The 25,879-nt window shown below is 44.2% G+C and overlaps 1 protein-coding gene across 1 annotated transcript in view; it reads right to left on the bottom strand.

The window, feature by feature from the left end:
- The window catches only part of KIF5C (kinesin family member 5C), a gene marked incomplete at both ends in the record, with an annotated part of 69,124 nt that extends 47,623 nt beyond the window's left edge, over window positions 1-21,501 (bottom strand). Inside the window, one exon of the mRNA XM_080347075.1 lies at window positions 21,376-21,501. Within this exon, the coding sequence (XP_080203201.1) occupies window positions 21,376-21,501 (126 nt within the window). The remainder of the gene's footprint in view (window positions 1-21,375) is intronic.
- Window positions 21,502-25,879: the final 4,378 nt, after the last annotated feature.

The raw sequence follows: 25,879 nt of genomic DNA, 5'->3' as shown, positions 1-25,879 counted from the left end.
ACTGTGTGGTTCTCAGCCAGACACCGCTCTTCATTCCCAGGATGAGAAGGGCCACCCAGCCTTGCCATAACTATTCTAGAACAACTTCTAAAATCGTTTTTTTTACCTACTTACCGCTGTTTGGCTTATTCCAAGCACTAGACAATGAGCCCTAATGCAAGAGGCCAAAGACCACATGGACACACAACCTCAGCCATCCACTTATCCCATTTATTTCTGAGTTGAGGCTTATTCACTAAGCAATGCAAGAGAGTAGCAGAGAGCGATGCCAGCACATCATCCCATCACAGCAAACACAGCGCTCCAGGCACACATTGCCCCGGTGCCATCAATCCAGCTCTTCTACCGAGCTCTCAACAACTATAATATCAGAGATACCCTGAGACAATCGCATCATAATTGTGCTGCAGGCAGCTGAAAGAGGCACTGGCTGCAACTGTTATTTATCTGCCAAGCTGAAAAGCTGCAAATGTTAAAGCAGCAATTCACAAATGTGCTACCTAAGTCCAATTTCTTCCTCCCTTCTGGGAAGCTAAAACACTGAACACCCATCACTGATATGTGAAGAAAATACATGAATGTGAAGGATCACAAGGCATCTGTCACCAACTGCACAAAATGAGAGCGCTCTGTCATCCAAGCAGCATTTACAGGTTTTGGGGGAGGGTTTTTGTGCTTCAAGTCTGCCTTGGTTTGGGGATTTTTTCGTTTTGGAGGCTGTTATTAAGCTCTTCATTGTGACAGGCTTCCCTCAAAGGTAACAAAAGCCACATCCAGCCTACAAAGGCAACATGCTGGTAGATCCCAAGGTTTCACTCCAAAACACAGAGGGACGGTGAGCAAGCATGAACATCACCTTATTTTTAGCGTGTTCCCAAGCAGTACTTTGGCCCTACTGTCAACTTCAGAAATAACATAACTGCTTTTATTTTTTTTTCCAAATGTAACTCGGCCTGAATTAAATGCCAATATCAGGGAGATTTCAGCCTTATTAGAGCTTACTCAAGAAAGCAGTAAGCAGCTAGAAAGAAAGTGTTATTTTCTGAGCTGATGATAACAGTTTTATCTGTGCACCTCCTCCATACATTATTTTTCAAACTTTCTCATTATATGCAGTGTATTATCTCTCATACATAAATCACATTTTCCTTCCTATGCCATTACTTCCTACCGTCCCCCTGACAATCTGTTCCATTAACTTGTGCCACTGCTGCATAATGGCTGGGATAAGTGCTCCCATCCACCCACACAATTCCTGTTCAAGTTGTATTGACAGCAAGATAGATACTGTTCTGGCCCTTCCATAGCACAAAGAAAGATATTCCTATGTATTGCCAATTATTTCACCAGCTTAACGTACAGAGTTTCCTATTGAGTTTACAGGCTTGGCATTTAAAAAAAAATAACCTGAGGATATCACAAGCATAAAAAGGACCAAACCATAAATGTACGAGTTACCTAAACCATCATTTTTAAGCAACATCACAGAGCAGTGCTATCATTAGAAGCTAAAGCAGTCTCAATTAAAGATAATCAAATATATTTCCTGTTTTTTTAAAAAAATAAATAAACCTCAACTCTCCTAAATTCCACATAGACAGGAAATGAGAAGTGCTCAGTGCTTAGAGCTGCATGCTAAGAATTAAGAGTCTTAATGCAATTTCATTATTAATTCTCTGTGATCTTCAGACAGATGTTCAGGGTCGACTCCAGCAGTGTACCTGTGGGTTATGATGCTAAGCAAGACAACACCCGACTTCCAGGAAACTGAGCTCGGAGGCAGAATCCAGAGCTCAAGGCTCATCCCCAAAGTGCTTTATAAAAATCACAGGCCAGGTGAGATGGCTCAGAACAGAATCTCCAACAGCCAGCACGTAGCTCAGATATTTAATTGCTAAAGTAGAAAGGAAGAATAGAGCCTGAAAAATGCTGCGTTTCTCTGCTTTTTGGGGGGCTGTAAGGAGATGTTTGAGTCTGAGGAGGAATTATAGCCTGAAAACATCCCCTAGAATTAGCGATACCATCCAGATTTCTCCCAGGAGAGATATAAGTTTGTTCTGCTTGAGTAGACAACAACTGGGAGCAAGTTACGTGACACCTGGCAGTTGGGAATGTGCAGTTCTGACCCCAAATGTGCTGATGGCAGAGGTGAAGCTCCCTCATACTTGCCTGCAAAATATTGTGCCAGTATATCCTCCAGGCAAGGAAAGGGAGGGATGCGGGTGGTTTGAGAGGAACAAACATGGGACAAAAGGACAAAAGCACCAGCCATGTAAGCAAGCTGCTGGTCACTACACTTGTCCGGCCACGTCCCACACCTGATCAGCACAGTCCTATCATCTTGTTATTAATAACTTCCTTTCTAACTCTGTTTCTGGGTGAGGGAGTTAATTCTGTGTGCACGCATGTGTACAGGGGTCTGCACACCAGCAACCAAAGTGGGACCACAGGTCACAAGGTCCATGTGGCTGTGCCACCAGTTGTATCTCTGTGTGAGGAGGTCGCCAGGCTGGCAGATTTGGCTCTTTCTAACAGCCAATTGTTCGGGCCCTCAGCTGAAACGGGCAGAGGGATCATGTACACAGCATCCCTCTCATTCATTTTAGTCCTCTGTCCCCTCAGAAGGCAAGAATGTGCTTTTCTCCACAGCCATGTCAAACAAAGGCACCCCCTTTGCCCCTATAAAAGGGGTGCATCAGTCCTGCAACCATCAGCCGATAGCTCAGGAAACCTTTTGGCCCCTGCAAATACAAAACAGGGCCAAATCACATGGCTTCATTTATCAGATGAATTGTTTGGCAAATCATGACTTTGCTGAAACTCTGTCATTATTATTCTGGCTCTCTATTCAAGTCAAAGAGTTTTATTGATGCAGTTGGAATGAATGATCTATGAGTGGGTTTAATATACCTTACAAGACGCCACTGCCAGTACAAACAACGCATGAGTATACAGGTAATAGAATCATGTGATATGTAGGAGCTTAATTAACAGGAAATTATTTCCCAGCTAGTTTTCACTACCATAAGTGCTCTTGTAGGAGAGGTTTTATAAATAAAAGATGTATAATTGCAGGTCTGGAAGGCAGAATTATTCAAAGAGCAGAAAGCAAACTATTAGCAGCAGCAGTTCAGTTTTTCAGTGGAGGCACATCCCTCACCCAGCACTGAGCTTCTCTCTCAGAAGGCGGCATAAAACACATTTCTCCCCTCTAGCCTATAGGAATTGGAATTAAAGTCTTTACTTCCTCTCAAAATATAGAGGAAACATTTACTGAGTGCTGTATCAAATGTGCTCCATTCACAAATGGGATAAATAACTGGCCCTGCAAATTTCTCTGCAAGGACTTTTTTGCCCACAAGTTATAGAGGTTCTGCAACTACAAAGTTGTTTCTAATTTGCTGATAAAGCACAAGAAAGAAACAGTATCTATCCCCTTCTCCTGAAGCCATTGATCTCCAGTGAGGATTGAAAACATGAGGATTAAAGACAGAGGGAGGAAATACATGCATGTTAGCAAACCAATCAAATTTGTTTCTTATGTTTTCCCTTTATTCAGTCGTACCTGTGAAACGCTACTACCATCCTATTCGTTTTCTGTGTTAACTTGCTCTTTGAAAACATTGATGCAGTAGCAATTCCCCCAGTGGACTGGAATTCAAAACACTTGGGATAAAAACATATAGACATTTATCGGGATAACCTGAATACACTACATAGTCAAACTAAGTTCTCCAAAAGAAATTCTTTAATCTTGGTAATACTCCTAAATCTCAGTTGGAAAATAAAACAAGCAGTCATGTATGAACAGGCACTGCAGAGCAATTTGAGTCAAACACAACGTTACTTTTGCATAGCAGCCTTAATTATTGATCTGCCTTATGAATATTTCTGTGGAGCTGATGGAATTCGGCTCAAGGCCAGAGATCCACTTTTAGCTTCCACTCTCAGCAGAAAGCACCTTTAACTCCTTGCAACAAATCCTGTTTCGAGAAAGCATTATTTTAGTTTGGTATAGATCTACAATTTAGGAAACCAAGCCTTAAAAATTATTTTTTAAAGTTTTTCTTCTACCTAGAAACATGACCTGGAAAATATAGTCTTTGAAAAACCTCAGATGAATTTTAAATATAAAGAACTCCCAGTACAAAGACAACTATTAAATAATCCTCTTTAGCAACATTATTTTATACTTCTGACACAGCAACACTCAGAGTCACAGCTCTCCATTATTATTTACTTGCACTGGTGCAAACCAGTCATCACCATCCAGAGGATGAGATGAACCCGGAGCATTCAGCCACCACAGACCCCACAAAAGCTCTCTGGAAAACGGGACCTCTTCTTACTTGAGGGCAACCGACTCGCTCCTCCTCCTGCTCCTCGTCCAGGTGTCCCCAGCACCGTGTGGCTCAGGAACGGGATGGGGAGGTGGAAAATCGCTAGGATGCAGCCTCCTCCAGCTCCTCGCCAGCCTCTGCCCAGCCAGCAATGGAACACCCGGCAGCGCTGAGCACGGCGTGTGGATGCTGCGGTACCGGCAGCACTTCGTCTGAGCATCCTCTGGTATTCCTGCCACGGCGCAGCCCAGTTCCAACAGGATTAGCACCATCCTTCCAGCCCACCAGTGCCCTACAAGGCAGCTTGCAGATTTGGGCCTCGATTACTTAACTGCTTATGCAATGGCACACAACTGAGTATTTGAAAGTGGTGTTATCCTCCCACAGTTAATTTAATCTCTGAAAAGATGAAGCTATGTTAACAATCATGGGGAAAAGGATCTAATTTGATGCTTTGTACAGCACTAGCTTAAGCTGTGCATCACTCCTCCTTTCCCAGGTCTTTCACTCCACATTAAGAAATTTGGATAACTTTTTCACACTTGTGTTTCTTTTGCAAAATTTTTTCTTCATTTTTTTCCTCACAAAATGAATTTTTAAGTACGCATGGGACTGTAAGTTCAGCAGAACTCTCTGCTTCATCAGAAGTATAAACCCATCAGAGCAAGGAATGAGACAGAGGCTACTCCAATGGTCTTTGGGGAAACAGGAGAACATCATCCCCAGCACCATACCTCTGGCTTTCAGGTAGCTTGCCCCACTGTATTACGTGTAACAGATAAGTACTCATTTAATTTAATATGCTCTAACTTATTTAATAAACCTTTTCGTGCCTATTCAAAGCTCCCTTCATAATCTACTAATTTTACTTCAGCAAAGCACAGACAAGTTAAATCAAATTAACTTTAAAATGCTGTCACTCGCATTTCAGATAAAGTTCCTCTGGACATCAGAGGTTCTTAAGCAAACAGAAATCCTGTGAGGATATTTACTGCATAATATTCCGAGCCACAATGAGAACACAGGGTCCTCGTCTGACCTGCTTTTGATAGCTTCCACTTGCAGCAGACACCTTTCAAACCCTCGTGGAATAAAAAGCACTCACCCAGCTCTGCAGGTGAGCCAGACTCAAAATTATCAACATTTCTCTGGTTTCACCAGGCTCCAGCATTTCAGCCAAGCTACTCTACTCCCTTACATCAACTGGAGAAGAGGATTTTATCATTTCTTTTGTATACAAAATCAGGCAAACTAACAGTTTGGAAGGAAAAGACAGAAAAATATTCTTCATAGAAGAAAAGAGAAAGAAAACTATCATAATTATAGGAGCCTTGCTCCTCTAACTAAAGATATTGTGATTTTTGTAGCGGTTCAGAATAAAAAGAGAACAATGTATTAATTGTCTGTTTTGTAAAAACGCAGTACTTCAAAATTGGTTTTAAAGTACTCGGGGTGTTGTTATTTTCTTTAAACAACAACAGCAACATTTCCTACCCATAAAGTAATGTAATAAAACCTGTCCTCAGGCAGCTCCCTACAGCAGCAATGGAAGAGGAGTCAGCCGAGGCCACCCCATGGGTGGGCAGCCACGGGAATAAGTTACTTGTGGAGCAGCATCTCTGCTTATTGTCAGTGTGTATAATATTAAAAAAAAACGACAACAACAACTAAGTGGACATTTCAAAATATGAAGTGAAGCAGTTTTGGTGAATTAAAAGTCCCAAGTAAGATGCTGACTGTCAGCTCTACCTACAGCAGAGAAGCACAACATAGACCAGCCCTGCTTCAAGACATAACTACATCTTAATTCTGCTGTGGCAGCGTTGTGTTAATCTCCACTTTGTTAAACATATCACTTACAGATTTATGGGGCAACTGGGCGGCTCAGGAGATTAGTAATGGGATACTGAGCACTGTCAGATGTAGCTTCAAATCCACCTCGGGTCAGGAAAGGTCAAAATGAAATGGGAGGGCATCACTGGTCTGTAGAGCAGCTTTCTTTTCAGCATGCTCCGCAAAAGCAAGGATTGAAGGGGATCAGAGAACAAACTACACCACTGGGCATAGAGCGTTGTGTCAGGCTGGATATATATTGGCAAAAGAAACAAGTGAGACGCTTGCACCCCACTGCCTGCATTGTGTGGTGTTTGTTCTGCAGAGAAAGCATTTCACAAGCGTAAACTCTCCCATTTGCAGCTGGGCTATATACTCATTCAGTCTCCCGGGGATTAATCCAGAGCCACTAATTTATTGTGTGTCGAATCGTGACGGAGGAGTTCCTGGAGGGTCTGGAAGCTGCCCTGGCAATCCCAACCGCAGGGAGCCCAGACCCCAAAAGGCAGCATGGGGCTGGGCCCCCTCTGCTCCCCAAACCGACCCCCATCACCCTGACCCACGCGGACCCCAATGCCATCTGCGTGGTGGCACGCCATGGTGAGAACACGGTTCTCCACTGAGGACACGCTCCGCCAAGCAGGGTTGAATTGTTCTCATCCCGTTGTCACTGATAACAAAGTGTAGGACCAACAGCGACACCAGTGTATGTAGATTATTCTCTGCCCTCAAGAACTGAGAGATCTCAGGTGTTCAAAAGCCCAGACTAGTCGCATCCAAGACAGGTGAGAAAGGACAAGACCAGAGTCCATAATCTAATGGAGGAACTGTACTCCCAGATATCAGGAAATAACCCTCGCCCTTGACACCTTGCTGCTTGAGCGTGTTCCTAAGTTACTGGGAGACCAGTAACAATTTAGACTTGGTTCCTCATTTACAAACTGAGACACTAAATGCCAATAGTGCTAGGAGCTTCAGTGTTTGCTGACCTCCTGTTTAAAAGCATGCAGTATAACAGAAATATTGTCACTAGTCTGCCCCAACCTCCTCTCACGCAATGCAATTAAAACCACACACACTGAGTATACATCGGGGATTAAGGAAGGAGAATGACCGCACCACTACTTCTTTATTTCCCTTCACTTTTTCTATCGAAAAGTGATACTCAAAAGAAGAACCAACAGGGCAGCACACACGGCAGTGTTGTATCTAGTTTTATCTACAGAGATATTTGATGCACAGCTGCCCTGGCATTACCTTCAATTTTATAGCTTGACTGCTCACAGCCCAGACTCGTGTAGTATATTGGAAATATTCGGCTCTATAGCTATAGTAACAGCTCCAATTTGAGCATGGAAGAGCCTTCACGGAAGCTCAGATGTCGAGGCAGGCAGTGCAATTACCCTGTCACCGAGTAATGCAGACAAGTTGCTCCTGGCAACAAACCTCTTCAAACACAGCCAGAGAACAGAGACCCCACTCGCGAGCGCGGCCATTTTGATGAGCTCCCACCATTTCTCCCCATTCTGGTAGCGAGGACTCTCCAGCACCTGGGGCAGACCCACTGCCGCAATACCCGCCTTTCACACGCCAAATGCACATCTAAAAGCTTATTTAATAAGAATAAGGAGTGAGGTCAGATCATCTTGGAAGGAACATGCAGTAACTGCAGCATTTCATGCAGCCTTTGATTCCTGCTGCGAAAATCGCTGACCTCCTTCCACTCTGGTAATGCTTCTATTGATATTTTTACCTTTTCTTCTGATTCTTATCTCCATTTGCCTAGTTGCTTCTCCCCCTGCCAATTCACCCAATTTAAGACAGGCAGGGGTGGAAGAGAGAGGAGGCAGCTCCACTTTGGGAGGACCAAACCCTCCCAGAACCAGCCAAGCACAAGTTGGTCATTTGGAGCTTCAGCTCCAGCTGGCAAGAGCACCAGTTTCTGGCATCCCCACCCTTTACCCACATAGACAGGAACCCACTCACTCCCACCTTAGAACCAACAAGCTTCTTGGCTTGTTGCACTGATTTCCTTATCTAGCTCATCTCATTATCTAGAGGGGGGAAAAAAAAAAGCAGAACTCTCAGTTTTACTCTATATCTCCAAATCTCACAATTTGAGCACCAATCACCTAGTCTTCTTCAAGCTAAAGCATTTGGGGTCAAGTAATTATATTTTTTAAATCACATTTTAAAATAAAATTTAAAAAACTAAGGATTCTGTCTCTGGGGGGTAGGAAAACTTGAACAGGGAATTGTTAAACAGAGACCCCAACGTTATTTGTAAAGCCCATACATTTGTGGGAACAGGGTCATGCTACTGCAGTGCTTGGCTTGGTAATACTCAGCAATCGTATTCCAGCGCCAGCATTCTTATTTCTACCTCTAGTTCCTAGTAATTAGACAAGTAGTGACAAAATAAACCATCCTTACAAAAAACTGCAACCTCTTAGAAACTGGAATTACTGCCTTCTCCATTTTTGCACCAGTTATTAGGATGAAAACAAAGTATTTAAGAATATGGTTTCTGTATTTCTGGTAAGTTAATCCATCATTGATGAATTAAGTCAATGATCAAGTGATTCAGAAGTTGTTTAAATCTCATTCTGAATTCGAGTAGAACTGGTCCCGAATGGCTCTGCATTTGGTAGTGAGAACCCATACCGAGAAATCTGGTGACAACTTGTGCTTTCCTGGACAGCTGGCACAGGGATCTGATTGTGTTAATACACAGAATAGAGCTCAAATTGTTATACAAATAATAGAAATAAAAGTGATATTATTGAGCTGGTTAAAACACACGAGGCACACGTGAAAATATCCTCCAGGGAACTTTGTAAGAACAAAGAGCTGCAGAATTTCTTTTTGAAACACACTGCTTGGACCTTCTTTGGTAATTTTTGTTGGGTTTATGTGCAAATATAGATTTTTTTTTGGTCTCATACCTCCTTCCTGTGCCTTCCCTGCAGTTAGAAATGCACTAATATATAAGCACGTCTCTTCTTACAGCACAGCAATGAGATCAGCAGACCAGCCCCACTTTCTGCTAAATTATCCAGAAACAGGCAATGCTGGCTGGAATTATCTGACAGTAATTCTATTATCAGATTTAGTAATGCTGAGATATTCCTTCTGCATTTTCCAAATCTTCAAAGCAGGGCATGATCTTGCCTCACAGTGGTCAGGAGGCACAAAACGTGATCACGTTAAATGTTTACACACAAGTGAAAGCACTTGTACGGTTTTGTTTCTTGACCCATTGTGGCAAGAAAAATGAAGAAAAGACCTGTAAGACGACAGTCATACAAATGCAGTACCTGTCTATTACATAAATCATGGTTCATATTCCTATTTCTCTCCAGCAGAAATGAACAAAACCTGCAAGACATGGGACTGTCAAGTAGCAGAAAATAAGGAGGATAAGTAGTGTGCAAACACTCATCACTCTTCCTTTTAAGTCACAAGCCATTCTGCCAACAGACTTCAACCTCCAGCTGCCCTGCTTACCTTTCCACTCATTATTTGGTACTATTTCCAAACATACCTCACACCAAACTCCTTAGTTCTGAAGCCACAGAGATCTCATGGCTTCCCCGTCCTTGATGTTTATTCAATTTACAATGTCTAGTTCTCAAGGTCTCTTAAATCCATGCCACTCCAAATGGCAGGTTTTAATAATAAGTAAGATGATAATGAAAAAAAATGCCATTCAGCCATTGCATATGGTGAAAATACATTTATACACTTACTGATGGCTCTTCAGTAAAGCAGGACCCTGAAGACAGAAGGAACCTCTTTGCAGGACAGAATAATTGCTCTGAAATCCCATGTCTGTCAGCAAGACTACAGCTTTCAGGCTTGTTGTTTTAAACAAGGGGTCTCAAATGACTTTCTCAAAACGAAACCAAAGAGCGTACCAGCAGCTCCCATAGATCAAAAACCAGAAACCCCTGACATTTAAACCACCAAACCTAACAACAGATGAAAAGGCTTATTTCCATTGTATAAACAGGGACCAAGGCACTAATAAGCCTAAGGTCACTTCTAAGTCAAATCCAGGCTTGTTCAGTTCCAGTACCAAACCTGAACCCAAAGCTGGTGTTTCCCAAGCCGAGCACTGACAAGCAGAGGTTTTCACCTTTCACTCTTTTCTCCCAGCTCACCGGCTCCCACAACACTTGAGGTGCTTCCATTTTGCTCCAGCTCCCAGCAGCAGAGTCCAACCTTCCTCCCGCACAGAAAGAGGGGAGGCGACGCTATCACAGCGCTTCACAGCTCAGTGATCACATATGGCACGATAAAATAAATTGTTTACGCTGGCAACAGTTTTGTTTGAAGTTTATGGCTAAGGTTACTCCATAATACTCAGAAAATTTGGGCTGCACATAAAGCAAGCAATGGACAGAATAAATCCTTTATTACTGATATAAGCAAACATTTTTCTCAAGTATAAAGAAACGTGCTTCTGTATAGCAAGATTAACTTTGCTTTAGGATTTGTTTGCATCATTGAACTATTCTGCTTTGAAGTTAAATTGTAAAAGATACCATAAAGTGAAAAATAATCAAGCCAATGCGTTTATCAAATGACAGTAGAGTTTTCCACGGAGTATTTATAGTTGACCCAGAAAATAAAAAAGCATACAGATAGATTCTAAGAGAGAAAAACCAAACAAAATGCAAGATAAAAAAAGGAGAGGGAAAAGAAATGTAATACAAAATGGGAGAGAAGATGAGAATGAATATGACATGGGTGAAGCAGTTTGAGACCAACAGGTCAGTCTTCAGTAGTGGCACTTTGTGTGATTTATATGGTGACAAAAATCAGTGTTGGGCTGTTAAAAAGGAATTAACTGCTGCAGTTGGAGAAGACTGAGCTGTACGGGTGCAGAGAACTGTGTCTGCAGTGTCACTGAAACAGCTACTAAGAGCATCAGCAGGAAACGCGAGGAGTAGCGTGGCTTCCCAGGGTCAGAGGAGTCACAGCGGTTCAGAAGGACATGTGGCATCGATCGAGCCATCAGCACATTCTGTCAGGTACACAGCAAACAAGGCAAGACAGACCTTTGCTGGGACTGCTCCAGCTGAACTGGTCACAAGCACCTCTTGATGGGACACAACTGTGTGTTACGAGCGAGTCCAGTATACATACAGACACACCCATGGGTATATACATCCTCCAGCTGCGTTCTGCGCTTCCCGCAGCAGGTGGTAGTGCCTGCAAGTACAGCCGCTCAGCTACTTGTACTACTGAGCAATGTATTAAAAAGGAGCCAGATGACTTTCCTTAGTAGAGTTTTGGAACAGATTATTACTAAGTGAACAATACGAAATCTCAAAGCCCTGTGAGAAGTTGCAGCGTTATCCACATCTCCCTGTTGGCCTAAATACAGAGATTCAAGCAATTCAGGAGAACGGTACAGTGAAGAAAAGAGATTACAACCGCAGAAAAATCCAACTTCTGTTAACAGCTTTGCTAAAAATACTCACTAACCCAGTTACCCCAATTCAGATAACGCTCTCCTGCACATCCTTCACTAAGTGAGAGAATTATTTAGCAGTCATAAAGATACTTGCGTACCATAGACTCAACTTCCCTGTAGATTCCCAATGTGACTTTAAAAGTCAACCTTCACCCCCAAAATAAGAGGTCTCCTTTACCACACAGGCTGCCACAGGGACAGTTAAATAGAAAATACTGTGTCATAGCAACAACATCTAAGTAAATTGAAGAATATTTTGTTCAGGAGTACAGCAAAAGTTATTGCAAGCCTTTGGGCCATTGGTCATATAAGAAAATGTGCTTTCCAGCATCACATCCTCCTCACACAACAGAAATATTTAACAACAGCTTCAAAACAACCACAGTTTTTCAAGAATCCTGGTGCTCCCTGACCCAGGAGAGATTCTCTTACACGACCCAGAGCATCTGCCATCCATCATCATAACTAGGTAGTGAGTAATATTTCTTTTAGCAGAGAGTGAAGCACTGAAAAAAAAATGAAGCACTTTTACCAATGACATCTAAGAGGAGCACTATTAAATATTTAAGTTCTTACCTCTGAGTACTCATTTCTCGTGGGGAAAAAATCCAACATTCTTGGTTTCAACTAGACTTTATCTCATAATTTGAAAATATGCATTTTCTGAAGCTGTCATGGGACCAATTACTGCTTTTATAATGTGAATCTGATAACAATCACATGCATTGCCAGGACATCCCATAAAAAGTCAAGAACCAAAGTGGCCATAAATATGTAGAAACAGCTTGGCCCTTTCCAGTAGATGAATAAAATGAGGAATCCATCAGAAATACCACGCCTGTGAGTCCACACCTTTAGGGTTTCTAAGGATCCCATTTTGGATATTTTGAAGTAAAGGTTTTTTTGCTGTTGTGTTGGTTTTGGTTTGTTGGGGATTTTGTTTGTTCATTTCTTTTTCCTTCTTTTTTGTTTGTTTGGGTTTTGTTTGATTTTGTTTTATTAAGTATGCAATATTTTCGCACTCCCAAATCCAATAAAATTGAACAAAGGCATTTCCCAGTTCACACAGCCAGCCCCCAGACAAGCACCATGATCCGATGTGCACCTTCCAGCGGGGCTGGCAAAACCAAACCAAATCACAGTCCAGTCCAAAGTGCCAAGCAGTCACTGAGCAACTCTAAATCACTTTTCTGCTCCTATATCCTTCAGCATCAGCTGCAGCACAGATCACCCTGTATTGCAGAGCCAGGCTGTTGTCTCAAATAACTTGGATCCAGTGTCCCTTTGCTTTTTCTGCCTACTGCTGCCTCACCCTGCAGCTTCTCAAGAGCAGGACTGAGAGCAGACCCTGAACCAAGACTCATTCCCACACAGATACAGGGGTTTTCCCCTTAGTAAACATCTTTTCATATTGGGTCTTACCTCTTGGTTTTAAAAGGCTGCAGGAACACAAAGGCAAACAAGAGGGCAAGTAAAGAGTCTGAAAGGAGCTGGTAGATAATTGTGTTTGGTCTTGTTGGGCTACATTAAGACACAACACATCAAGCTCAAAGGGATCCAACAAAAACAGACACAAAATATCCTGTGCAAAGGACTGTTGTCTATATTAAGGAAAAAACAAACAAACAAAACCAATCACAATAAATCCCCTTGTGTAGAAGAGTTCTTTTGATTAAAACACTCATATCAAATTCCAAATGCACTTTTGTATTCAGCTAAACCAGCCAGAATTTAACAAGAAATGCATCAGCAATGAGACTAACAGGTAGAAACTGAATTATGTGTGCATCTTTTCCAGATCATCCTGTTCTTCTTTGTCACTGCTCCCTTTTCAACACGTGTCCACTACTCCCCTTTTCCCTACCTGTACGGTATTACCAATGAATGACACAGCTCAATTTATGCACAGTGAAGTCTTCAAACAAAAGAACAGACAAATACTGATGACACAAGATATTTAACTTGCATTTAACGTTGTTCTCAGTGGAAGGAAGCCCACCTTTAAGAAAACACAGTTGTGAGATCTGCAGGTGTTGCAGCTCTGCAACTTGCGCCAATACACTGGTTACAGAGTTAGGAATGGACCTTAGTGCCTGGAAACACATCGGGCATTTCAGAATCAGGATATTTGAAAGAAAATAAATCCTAAGGTAAGTCATTTTAATCACAACAGGAAGGATACAAAGGTAATACCAAGGGTGTAAGCAGTCTAGTTAAAAACTGGCAAGAAAAATGGAATTAAATCCTCCTTGTAAGCATCTGTTTTTATGGAAGCATCCCCACCCCCACCTCAGTCCTCAAAAAAACTACTACAGAGAAAAACATATTAATATTAAAGACTTATAAGTGGCATCTCATCCTTCATTTTATCCTTTGTAACAGCATTTATTCTTGCAGCACAGTTTGAAACACTGAAACAATATGTGGAGATGTAAGTGCCCATCACTCCCTACCAGCTTCCTCGCTGCACGTTAAGCCTGCGTTCAGGGCAGGAAGCTTCAGGAGAAATCATCTCCAGCGATGCAGAACAAAAAAGTACTCCCAGACTTCCCCAAATACTCATAAATCTGCCTGTACCAGACTGAACAGCCATTTACTAAATGAATCCAAAGCCAAGTGACTAACTGCTGCATCCCAGGGGATGGAAACAAAGCGCAGAACAAGCTGGAACGAGGTACGGGAGTGCAGATGCTGGAGGGTGGAAACCAAAGGCATCCTGCAGCAGCTACCAGAGGGGAAAAAGACAACAGGGAGAGTGGCATGAGACTACATTTTCCAGTTGTTTGACAATCTATCTTGTTGAAATATATCTTCTATTTTTTCAGTTTCAAAGCTTTAAGTAGGAATTTGTGGTTTTGACAGGATAGGTATGCAGGATGAAGATACTTTTAGAGAAAGATATCCGAATGGGACTACAAAAATGCAAAAAAAGTCTTCAACGCCCCGAGGAAGCAAGAAAGGAACTTGCTTTGGTGAAAAAATAATAAGCTGTGTATTTTGAGTAAACCATCTTTCTAGCAACACCAAGAAATAGAAACAATTTTCACACCTTATTTCTCACTACATTTTTAGAAAACAGAAGAGCACATATAACTTCATCCAAGAAGCACGCATTGATCTGTGTTAAATAATTTTCCTCCAGTTCAGCACTTACAGACAAGCTTGAAAGAAAATCCTTTCCAGCACAGAAAGAGCAGAGGACCCAGAAAAGAAACAAACAGAACCCCCCTAAGACACACTGTCCCTGCACAAGTGACTGTCTGTGCTTAAATCTGGCAAGAATGTGACAAGCAGCGTTTAACACGCCGAGGATTTTGCTTTGAACCTTAACTGGAAGGGATGTATCTTTGTCTCACGAGCATCTTAGAAAACTGGTTTGGTGCCAGTGGAGTCCCCAGAGCCAAATCGGCTGCTGCTCATCCTCATACCAGCGATGCAGCCCAGGGAAGCCCCCAGACCACCAGGACCCACAGGGCTCGGGCAGACACTGACCCTCTGGACAACACCACGCTCTGCCCCTGTGCGACGTGTCAAAGCTCTACATCTGCCAAATTGCCCTGTTAACCTGCAGCATTTCCGTAGAAATTCATCTCCCCATCCCAGGTTATGGAATTGGACAGATGCAAAGGCTGGTGGTGCAGAAGGAGAATGTTTGGGGTTTGGAGAAGCTTGTAGATACTGACTTACATTACAGAAAAGTAATACTGTAAATTACCTTTGCTTCAGCGCTTTATGGAAGTATCGCTGTGTCAAGAAATAAATGTATTGTATTTCTTGATAATTAGATCCAGAACTATGTGAACCTTTAGCCAACAGACTGTAAATAACAGAACAAAAAAACTACTCTATTGGTGATCTCATCAGTCCCATGATTCTAACCTTCTACACAAATACCTGAAAATAAGCGTGAAGCGCAGCAGTATGCCTTAGGAAAACAACTCCTGTCTTTAAAAACCAAACATGGGAGCAGCTCCCTGAATGGCTACCACACCAGTTCTTCAGTGCATGAAACAGTTTCTTCTGTAAGACACAAAAAAGCCATCCTGAGACAGCGGAATCATCTTGTATTTGTTCTTTCCCAACTGAACAGCAATGTGGTGTGATCTGCAGCCTTCCTCTTCTTCCCAAGATACTTCCTGGCTTAAGCTACTGAGAGAAATCACCCAAAAAAGCAAGTGCCAGATCTGTCAGTCTTGTGCTGCTGCTGCTCTGGAAATAGTCTGACCTGAAAGCAACACAGCACAAAGCCACAGGGGAATGAGCACAGCACATCATGGTACATCTCATCCACAGAACAGGAAAATGCAGCAGGTTAGAGACATGGACAGCTTATGCCAGGGTACAGGAAAATCTTAGGGTGTGGGAGGATTAGCAACACTTTTGAAAGAAACAACTCCCACAAAGGTATTTGTCAGCTTTCGGTGTCTTCAGCTACCTGTGATTCCACATAAATGTCATGCCTAGCTACACCAGCTACTTGTATCTCACAACAGTCGTTCTCAAAAGCCTTCACACAAAACATGCCCAGTCTTCGCTGGAATACAGGAGTTGAGCAGAGCTGGAACACACCCCAAAGATGATGGAGACAAAGCCAGCATTAGCTCCCCCAAGTAAGGGTTCTGCTAGGAAAATACCATGCTGCATATCCACTGACATATTTTACACCGAGACGGAACTCGCATCTCTCCTCACATCCTACATCAAACTGGAATGAGCTTTTTATAAAAGGTATTTATAGACACATGATGAACAACCCCCCCGTAAGCAGAATCGCTGTGTGTTTGGAGGTAGAGACGGATACTTGGCTTTTCTTAGAAGTACAATGTACCACACCCTATGAAAAGAAAAAAAGCCATGCAGCATAGGGTGGATATTTTTTTAAGTGGTAATTTATCTACTATCCCAGGGCTTCTTGTGGGTCTTTCTTAACCAGAGTGACAACTGCTTAACAGCCTACAGAGATGTCTGTACAGGAGGGAGGTAAGAACATGACCTTTTTTCCTAGTACAAACTCTGTTAGCATACATGAAATAAAAAGTAAAATATATCCAAATATTCTAGAGATGGAAACAAGCAAGAATCTCTCCACAAGACGTTCCAAACAGTACTTACAGCAGAAGGTATTAAAAAAAACCCCACAATGCTGCTAAGATTCCATCCTACCCACTGCAAAGGAACCAGCCATCAATTTCTGTTTTCCATCATTTCACTGAATCTGACACTGCAAAACAGCAGTGACCACTGCACAGCAGCACAGTATCAGGTGACGACTTTTTGTTTGTATTTAGGCACGAGAATTAGTTATGTGGAATGTTTCAGAAATGAAATAACAACATTTTCCCCCACGGGAGTCAGGCAGGAGCCTGCAGGGACTCTTCCATTCACCCTGTAGCTCTCCACCGGTTTTTGAGGTGGAGTTTGCTGGGGGAGCTGGCAGAGAGTTGTGCTAAAGGCCCCAGCGCAGGCAGTGGTGCAGGCAGGGCAGGAAGCGGTGCAGGCAGCGGTGCAGGCAGCGGTGCAGGCAGCGAGGGGCCGAGGAAGGCTCTGCACTGCCCACCCGCCAGCCAGAACCGCAGTGCTCAGCAGCTCGTGCTAAGCCAGGCTTTACACATGTCCTCACACTGCAGCTCAAAAAGCAGCTGACAACCGGAATGAAGAGTCTTTTATCCTCTTTCTGGTAATATTAACACGAGGATTCTGAGCTGGCTAGAAAGATTCGTTTTAGATGTTCTCCCTTCTAAACAGGAGATTTTGCCAGAAAAATATCCTCGGGGAGAGCATCCCACCAAGTCCTGAGCCTCCCTGCATCCTTCCTTTGCAGATGCTCAGGAATAAAAGCACTCGGAGGAAGGGGGAAGCAAGAAGAAACCGCAGGCCAGAAGTCTGCCTCAGTTGCTTACTACAGCAAACTGCTCCACGCTCTCCAATAAGACCAGAAGAAGTAAGCCAGCTAGAAAAATACATTTTTAGGTATGTCAGCCAACACAATCAATTCAGAAAGTCACCTTGAGGTTGCAGAGGAGCAGAAACATAAAATGAAGCTGCAGTCTGTTGAGACTGTTGGGTAGGTAACCGCAAAAGAAAGCAATGGATTTACCACTGTCGCCCTTTCCTGCCGTGGCTAAAGATGAGATACCTCTAAAAGGTTTTTAGCATTTACACTTTAAGTAGAAACAAAATACAGTGGGTTTTCTCTGTTTTAACCAAAGGAAAATTTAAGGTAGACATTTTTATCTTCCATACTTCACCACATGGAATATACAAAGAGCATGAAGATGGATGGAAGAGAATAAAAGACACTGGGTCAAATCCCAACGCCAAGGAGTTTAACTGGTTTGAATGGAGTTAGAACATTACGTAGGGCCTTCCCTGACAAAGAGCTCTGAACCGCAGGGCCAGGGCATTGTACAGACACAACTTCACTCACGACATGAAGGATATCCTGGGGAAACTCACACCTAAGTTGTAAAACTTCCCTCATCGCTGTTTGCTTCCAAGAAAGCTCATCAAGTCGTGACCTTTTTGTTGGAAAATCTGCTCAAGGCGCTAGAGAAGTATAATGGGAGGCAATGGTTCAGAAAGGATTTTCCCCACAATTGTGTGTTGGGAAGACGTAAATTATTCAGATTTACTAGTCAGAAAGAAAACAGACATTTTCTTTGAAACATTTATATTTTAAATTTTCTTATGTGATGAGTGAATTCCTTTGGGGGTGGGTTGCTGGGTTTGTTTGTTTAAATTTCAACAGAACCCCTTTCTTTCCAAAATTTTATGGAACAAAAATAAAAGCTGCATTGCAGTGTTTTTCAAGTGCTATAGTAAAACACACACACAAAAAGGGTTTGGGTTCTGGTTCAGTTTTGCTTTATGTAATTTTTTCTACGAGCTTTTGGAGAATAAAATCTTGCTTTTCTAGAAGGAAGTCCACTCTGGTCATTCCCTTCCACCAGAATTAGGATTCCACCCCGCCAGGCACTATTTGTTGGAGCTAAGCAGCCACTCTAAATCAGTAAATAATCACAAACCGTGCTGGTTTCTACTAACGTACTGCAGTGGCATCCACCGTACATCAAATTACACCAAAGCTCGAGGAGCTCAGTACTACAAATAAAGATAACAAAAACCACGGAAATATTATCATGTTCATTTACACTTACAAAACTACAAACATCCCCATGGAACCCCAGCCAGATGGTTTCTCTTTCAAAAAAAAAGAAGCTGTATTTGAGGACATAGTTCGCTAGTTGAGATGACTAAAAAGTGCACCTAAAAAAGATCTGTATTTTGCCGTATGAAGGGAAAGGAAATGCATCTCTAAGCTTCTCACTGGATTTTCAAGATGGCAAATAACCCCCCAAAAATGATCCTGCCAGACTCAATATATATTAAATATTTCTATTGATTTATATAAATAAATACATGCACTTTCCTTGTTTCTAACTGTTTTTTAAACTTCCATGGTAGGTAATTGACAGTTACTCTTATTTTTCCTTTTCACCTTTACTAAAGGAATTCTCTCCTGTCTGCAAGGCATAAACACCTTTTTTAAAGCATCATAGTTACTGTTTTTCCAGACAACTGATGCTTTATAGACAGATGCACATTGACTTGGGAGGGAAAAAGGGATTCTAAATTCTACTTCTCTTAAAAAGATAACATCATTAAGGGATTTCCAGTGCATGTATTTAATCTACTCTTAATATGTCTGAGGGGTTATTTACTTAAGGGGCAGGAGGGGAATTTGCTGACATTTGTTTCTAAAACATCCACATAACTGCGCTACAGTTATTCTTTGGTTCCGAATATTTGTTGACCCAAGACAGGGCTCCTTTGCTGACTGAGATTGATAACCAATTTGACCATTCTATTGTTAACAGACTGTTGTGGGTGTTACAGCTTTAACCTTCAAACAAAGAAAATTAATTTGGCTACAAAGAAAACATTTAATAAAAACAAATTGCAAAAAACAAATTAGCCATATGTCCAGAATTGACTATTTTTTCCTTGCTTTCCTATAACTGTTTTGCAACTTTCATGAAAATCGTTTTTAAAAAGCTTAGGTTTTAATAAGAATCTTCACAAATCATACAATTAATTGCTTGCTCTTTGCATTATCAATTAGTTTTAAGATCTCTTTACATATAGTATGGATCATATTATTGGTTTAACCACAGAGTAGACCAATATATAAAACAAAGCACCAAAGCCATGGCCTGCTTAGACAGTAAACCAAAAATCTAACTCAAATTCAAGCAGATTGTCTGTGTACACCCACCAAAACCAGCACCAGCAGAATCCTGAACACAACCCCAAGAGAGAAATCCACTTGAGAAAGCTCCAAGAATTAAAAGCAAAGGCGCTTTCCTATGTAAGGCTCGCGAACGCACTGTGCCATGTTAAACGCTCAGCAAAGGAGCCACATCCTGAACCACAGAGGGCCCAGACACACAGACGCTTTGTTCATTTTAAAGCCTTCGCTATTGTGAACAGCCGTACAAAGCATGGGGAATACGCAGAGTTGGGATGTGTAGTTGCTCCAAGCGGGGAGTAACTTGATGTTTAAACTATTTCATATTTTTTTTTTTAATGAGCAGAAAAAGCTTCACCTTGTATGGGTCACTGAACTAACGATGCTTATGCAGAACCCAAGTTGTTCCACAGGGACACATCAGCACCGGCACCTCGGTGTGTCCTGTCAGCACTGCCCAGCTGCCACTGGGACAGGGAAAAGGGGCAGTGTTTCCCCCACCCGGGGCCGCACCATTTGCTGCCAAGCATTTCGGAACCAGCTCGGCTTTGTCTGGCCCTGCAAAGCTCCGTGTGGGATGCTGAAGAGGGGGATGCTGAGGGGTGATGCTGAGGAGGAGATGACGAAGAGGGGGATGCTAATGAGGGAGAATAGGGGGGATGCTGGAGGAGCAAGGATGCTGAGAAGGGGAATGCAGAAGGGAGGGATGCTTGGGGGAGAAAGCTGAGGGTGGGATGCTGCAGGGGGGATGCTGAAGACAGGGATGCTAGGGGGAGGATGCTGAGGAGGAGGATGCTTGGGGTTGGATTCTGGGGGAGGAGGATGCTCGGGGGGGTTGATGCTTGGGGGGCATGCTGAGAGGGGAATGTTGGGGGAAGGATGCCGAGGGGGGAATGCTGAGTGGGGAGGATGCTGCGGGGGGATGCTGTGAGGTAGAGGATGCTGGGCGGAAAGGATGCTGAGGGGAGAGGATGCTGCGGGGTAGGCTGCGGCTCCGGGTTCGGAGCGCTCCCGCAGCCCCCGCGAAGGGGACCCCGCCGCAGCCCCCCGCGTACCGGGCAAACTTTCGCCGCAGGGGCGCGGCGGAGGCGCGGACGGGCCGCCCCCGCGGAGCGCCGGCGAGCATGCCCAGTCACCGGCATGACATCAGCGCCGGCAGCGGCGACCGCCCCCCGCGCCCCCACCCTCCCCGGGCCCGGCCCGCGACCCCCGCGGGGAGCCCAGAGCCCTCGCCCGCGGCGGGGGTGGGGAGGGGAGCGGGCAGCCCCGCTGGAGGGGAGCGGCGCCGCCGCGCCTCACTCGCTCCGCCGCAGCGGGAACAATGGGCGCGGGGCCCGGCGGGGGTGGGGGGGTCCTGTGGGCGGCGGGACCGCGGGCAGGGATGCTCGTCCCGGGCAGGGATGCTCGTCCCGGGCAGGGATGCGCGCCCCGTCACGGCACCGCGCAGGCGGGGAGGGATGCGGCAGACTCACCCCGATGACCACCGTCTCCTCGCCCTTGAATTTGGGGATGAATTTGTCCCCCCGGAGGATCTCCGCCTCGTTGAGGGGCCGGAACCGGCACATCACCTTGATGCTGCACTCGGCGGGATCCGCCATCTCGGCGGGGCGGGCGGGCGCCGGCCGCAGGGAGCGAGCGCTCCGCCGGGCAGGTGCCGCAGACGCCCCAGCTGCTGCCGCCGACCGGGCGGGGCGGGGCGGAGCGGGGCGGGGCGAGGAGCCGCTTCAGCGCCGGCAGCGGCCGCTCAGGCGGGCTCGTCCCCGGGCCGGGCGCGGCTGCGCGGGGAGCGGGGCGGGCGGGGCGGGCGGGGCGGAGCTCCCGCTCCTCAGCTCCCTCAGGGCTCCGCCGCAGCGCGCGGGGGCTGCCGGGAGCCGTAGTCCGCGCGGCAAGCGGCGGGCGCGAGCGGCTCTAACGGCCCCAACGGCTCTAACGGCTCCAACCGCCCCTCAGCGCGCCGCCTGCGAAGAGGGGAAGGAGGCAGAGACGGCTCTTCCCGCCACACAGCCGCCGTCTCCTCTCAGCCGGCTCTTCACCCATGGTAATTAACAATAGCGACACGACCTCAGGGGTGTATGAAGCAAAAAGGGGCCACACGGATCAAGTGTTCCGTTTACAGACAGCTTTTAAGGGCAGGTGGTCTGTTCCGGATCAGGGCTCCAGGTGCTGCTGCTCGCTTAGGGAAACTGAGGCAGGATGAAGGACACCTGCCCTTTGCCTCCCACACAAGTCAGACCCTGGGATGTCATGCCAGCACTTTCCTTCATTACATTACCCAACAGTAGGTCTGGGTGATGCTTTGACCCTGTTAAATCTACAAGTGTCATGCTGCAGTCAATGAATCAGCATCTGGGAAAAACTGCCTGGAGCCTGTTCCTGCACTTCTGGGCTGCTGTCCTCATCCTGCTCCTTCCCCTTCGCTCGCTGACAATGCTGCTTCCTTACCTGCTAAAAATACCTGCAACTTACCGTCCTGCCCCAGCCCTAGGCCAAGGACAGTTCATTGCACTGAATTAAAGTGATTAGAAATAGCCTAACAAACCTCCTCCTCCATAATTTTCTCCCTGCAATAAGATGAATGCAACATCTGTCGATGTCTTCTGGAAAGCTGCAGACACTCCCTGGACTTCAGCAACTCCAAGCAACATCTGAAACCAGTTTCCTCCGGAGCACTAGTCTCACCAAATTAGCCCAAGTCATACAACTAAGATGACAGTGGTGAGTTCTTCAGCAGTTCTACAGGGATTTTCCCTTTCTTCTGGCCACAGTGGTTGTCCCCAGTACCTGACGTGGATGGGAGAAGAGCAGGCCAGTTACAAAGGCTCTCATGCCCTTCTTAAAACCAATTACATCAGGGAGAGTGTGCAATGTGTGGCATGTGATAAGGCATTATTATATAATGTGATTTATTCCTGTGGATTACCAATTATCTAGCCCTTTTATTTCTCTTCTGTTTCAAGCTTTTACCCTGAATAGCAAATCCATAAGTCATGACAAGTAGGGGCTTAGTCATAAAAGATAACCGTTCTGATGAACTAATCCTTATTTTTCACCATTATCTAGAGCTCATTTTGGGAGCAAGATAGGCAAACCTTATTCCTGTTAGAGTAGGTATAATCTACAATCAGTAAGAATGCAATGAAGAGACATCTTTTCATAGCAATTTTGTCACAAATGATATTACATTCTCTGTATTGTAGTCAATAGTGTATTGTCACAAAGCTGCTATTTTTACTACTTATTACCAGATTACTGAATTAAGCAGCCTAGGAGGAACATGAGTTTTCAGACAGATTCAGGAGTGATCAGAACCTCCTTGAGCTTGTGAGCTTCTTCCAGGCTGTTCTGAATGCCTTAGGGAAGGTGTGATTTACAGGCTATTGGGAAACTGCTTCACAAAAAACATGAACTATCAAGATACAGAAAACATCCATACTACACTGCTGTAATCTTAATTAATTTCTTTCATTCCTGAAGCCAAGGCTTTTTTCAGACTCTTTACAAAAGCCACCAATGTAGCTGTACTCTGTTTGGCTTTATTGAGCTACAGTATGCCAGAACGCAGGAGAATTTTCTTCCTATCAGTACCACAAAAGTAAAATAAAGTGAACCCTGATGTCATCTCTTTTTCCTACAACTGTGGGACAAGTTCTCTAGCAAGGTCCTAAATCCACGGTTTAGATCACCCTGGCAGATCAGGTTTGACAGCGAGTTCAGATTGTTCCTGAAGAAATTCTCAGCTGGGACAGTTCACTAAACATCCCAGGATGTCAGAGGTCTCCAAGAGGAATAATAAATACCCACCTTGAAGACTGGGGTGAAGGGGGACAGCCATAAAAGAACGACGAGATTCCGTTTCTCTGTAAGTGAGCTGCCAATACAGCCAAGCTGCAGGAAAACCAAGAAGGGAGAATGTGACAGAGATTCTAAATAGCAGCAGAATGTGGATCCTGACAGAGGTGATCCCACAGAAAGAGGGGAATAGGCAGAAGGCATTTCAGAAGTCAAAAACCAATTTCCTGTCCACACAGCCAAAAATATATTGCTTCCTTTCATTGCCTCTGGGACACATGAATGAGCTTTGGGGTTGGGAAGAAGCTACAGGAGAAAAAGAACAACAAAGTTGAATTTCTGCTGTCTTTAACAAGTCAGTGCCAGGAACAGACACCAGTACTCACTGGGGGTGTAACATACCAGCAGGGAGAGCAGCTTTAATGCAGGTTCTATTGATCCTGGTGTCTCAGCAATGGCCATCGAGATGAAATTTGATGATACGCTTCTGTCATCAGTGCTGAGATACGTCTGTGGGTAAAGGGGTGGTAAAGGATTTCTTCCAGGAGGTACCAAAAGGGTTGGGATCCCCAGGATAATAAGCAATTTTAAATGTCAAGGATAGTTAACGTCCCACAGACACCAGAGAAGGCTGTTAGAAATGCATCAAGGAAAATATTTACAAAGCGAGAACATAAAGTGTTTAACGGGAATAAAAATAAATAAAGCAAGCCAAATACTGAAGAATAGGCAACCAAATGAGCTAAAGAGTGCTGAGATGGCAGCAAGGAGGAACTGAGATACAGAAACAACCTGATCTGCATACCCATGCATCACCGAAGGCAAGGAGAGGTATCTGTAATTCGGGAGAGACCGGGCTACAAGACCATTTGTCCAGCACAGGAAAAATGTAATAGCAAAACATGTAAGATCTGCACAACTGACACTATCAGTCGCCCACGATGATTATCCCAGAAGCAAGATTTCCTGCGATCAGACAGGTAATGGTTTCTTTCATGATGAGGGGACACATGGGTTCCTGTCTCACACTTCCACAGAAGGGTCAGATTGGAAATACTAGTAAAGCGCTGCCCGTCAAAAGGTACTAAGCTTTGCTAGTAGGGAGTTTAAGAGCAGCCATTGTTTCTGATTTGCAAAACACTTCAATGTATGCCCACTTTGAAGTATATATATAACTCTGTTAAGTACACACATAAATCTCAGTCTTCACATAAATTATTCACATTATGCATAGTCATACATATCACGTTAACCCACCCAGAAAAAAATGGGTTGGCTAAAAATAAATAATCAATATTTACCACTCTGTATAGACAGCAAAATGCTTTAGTTGATTATTCAATACTCCAAATATTTTTCCAAGTTACCATCCCTTTATTTGGGTTACTCAATAAATAACCCAAATGAAAGGATTAAACTTTGCAAAAATAAAAATCATCTTGCTTAACTATAGGAAGCTATAAAGCACTCATCAAAATCCCAGCTGAACAAAGAACACTGACCCACTGAAAAAAAATACACAACCCTGAAACACAAAGCCTTCCCACAGAATTTAATTTTGAGGGAGAATGTGTCCATTGTCAAAACCCCAACCTTTATGCATAAAGATCCAGAAAGAGTTAAAGAGCGTTGCAGGCAGATGATGCCATCTTCTGGTGTCACTTACAGAGCTGCTGATGTAAAAGCAGGATGACTGCTCTAGTCAGATCATCATCGGGGGATGGGGAACCGTGTTATTTTAAGCATCACTGTATCCCCAGGGCAGGGTTCAGTGTGGTGACATTAATTCTGGAAAAGCCAGCGAAGCAGTAACGGTGATGGTGGGAATGGAGCACCAGGCTGCCACCAGTTCACAGCTGGCTGCCACCAGCCTGTCCCCAGGGTGACGTGGGGGCACAGGGGGCTACAGCACAGCTTGCTGAAACAAGGCCTTGCTGCTCCATCAGAAATCAGTCTGAGCTGCTGCTGAGGCTTTGGAAGTGTAACTATTAATGTGCCTAGCCCTGGTCGGTTGATCATCTTCTGCCCCATTAACTTCTTTCTGTTGTCCTTAGGAGAGTTCCACAGCTGACAGGCACAGAACTAGTTTATTTTTGCAGACATTCCTAAACAGATAAGATCTTGCCAGAACAAGATACCATATGTCCCATGCCTGTGGTCAGTCTTCTCGTGTCTCCTATCAGAATT

Source organism: Nesoenas mayeri (assembly GCF_963082525.1).
Source record: "Nesoenas mayeri genome assembly, chromosome: 6".
NCBI lineage: Eukaryota > Metazoa > Chordata > Aves > Columbiformes > Columbidae > Nesoenas > Nesoenas mayeri.
This window is presented reverse-complemented; position numbering and strand designations above follow the sequence as displayed.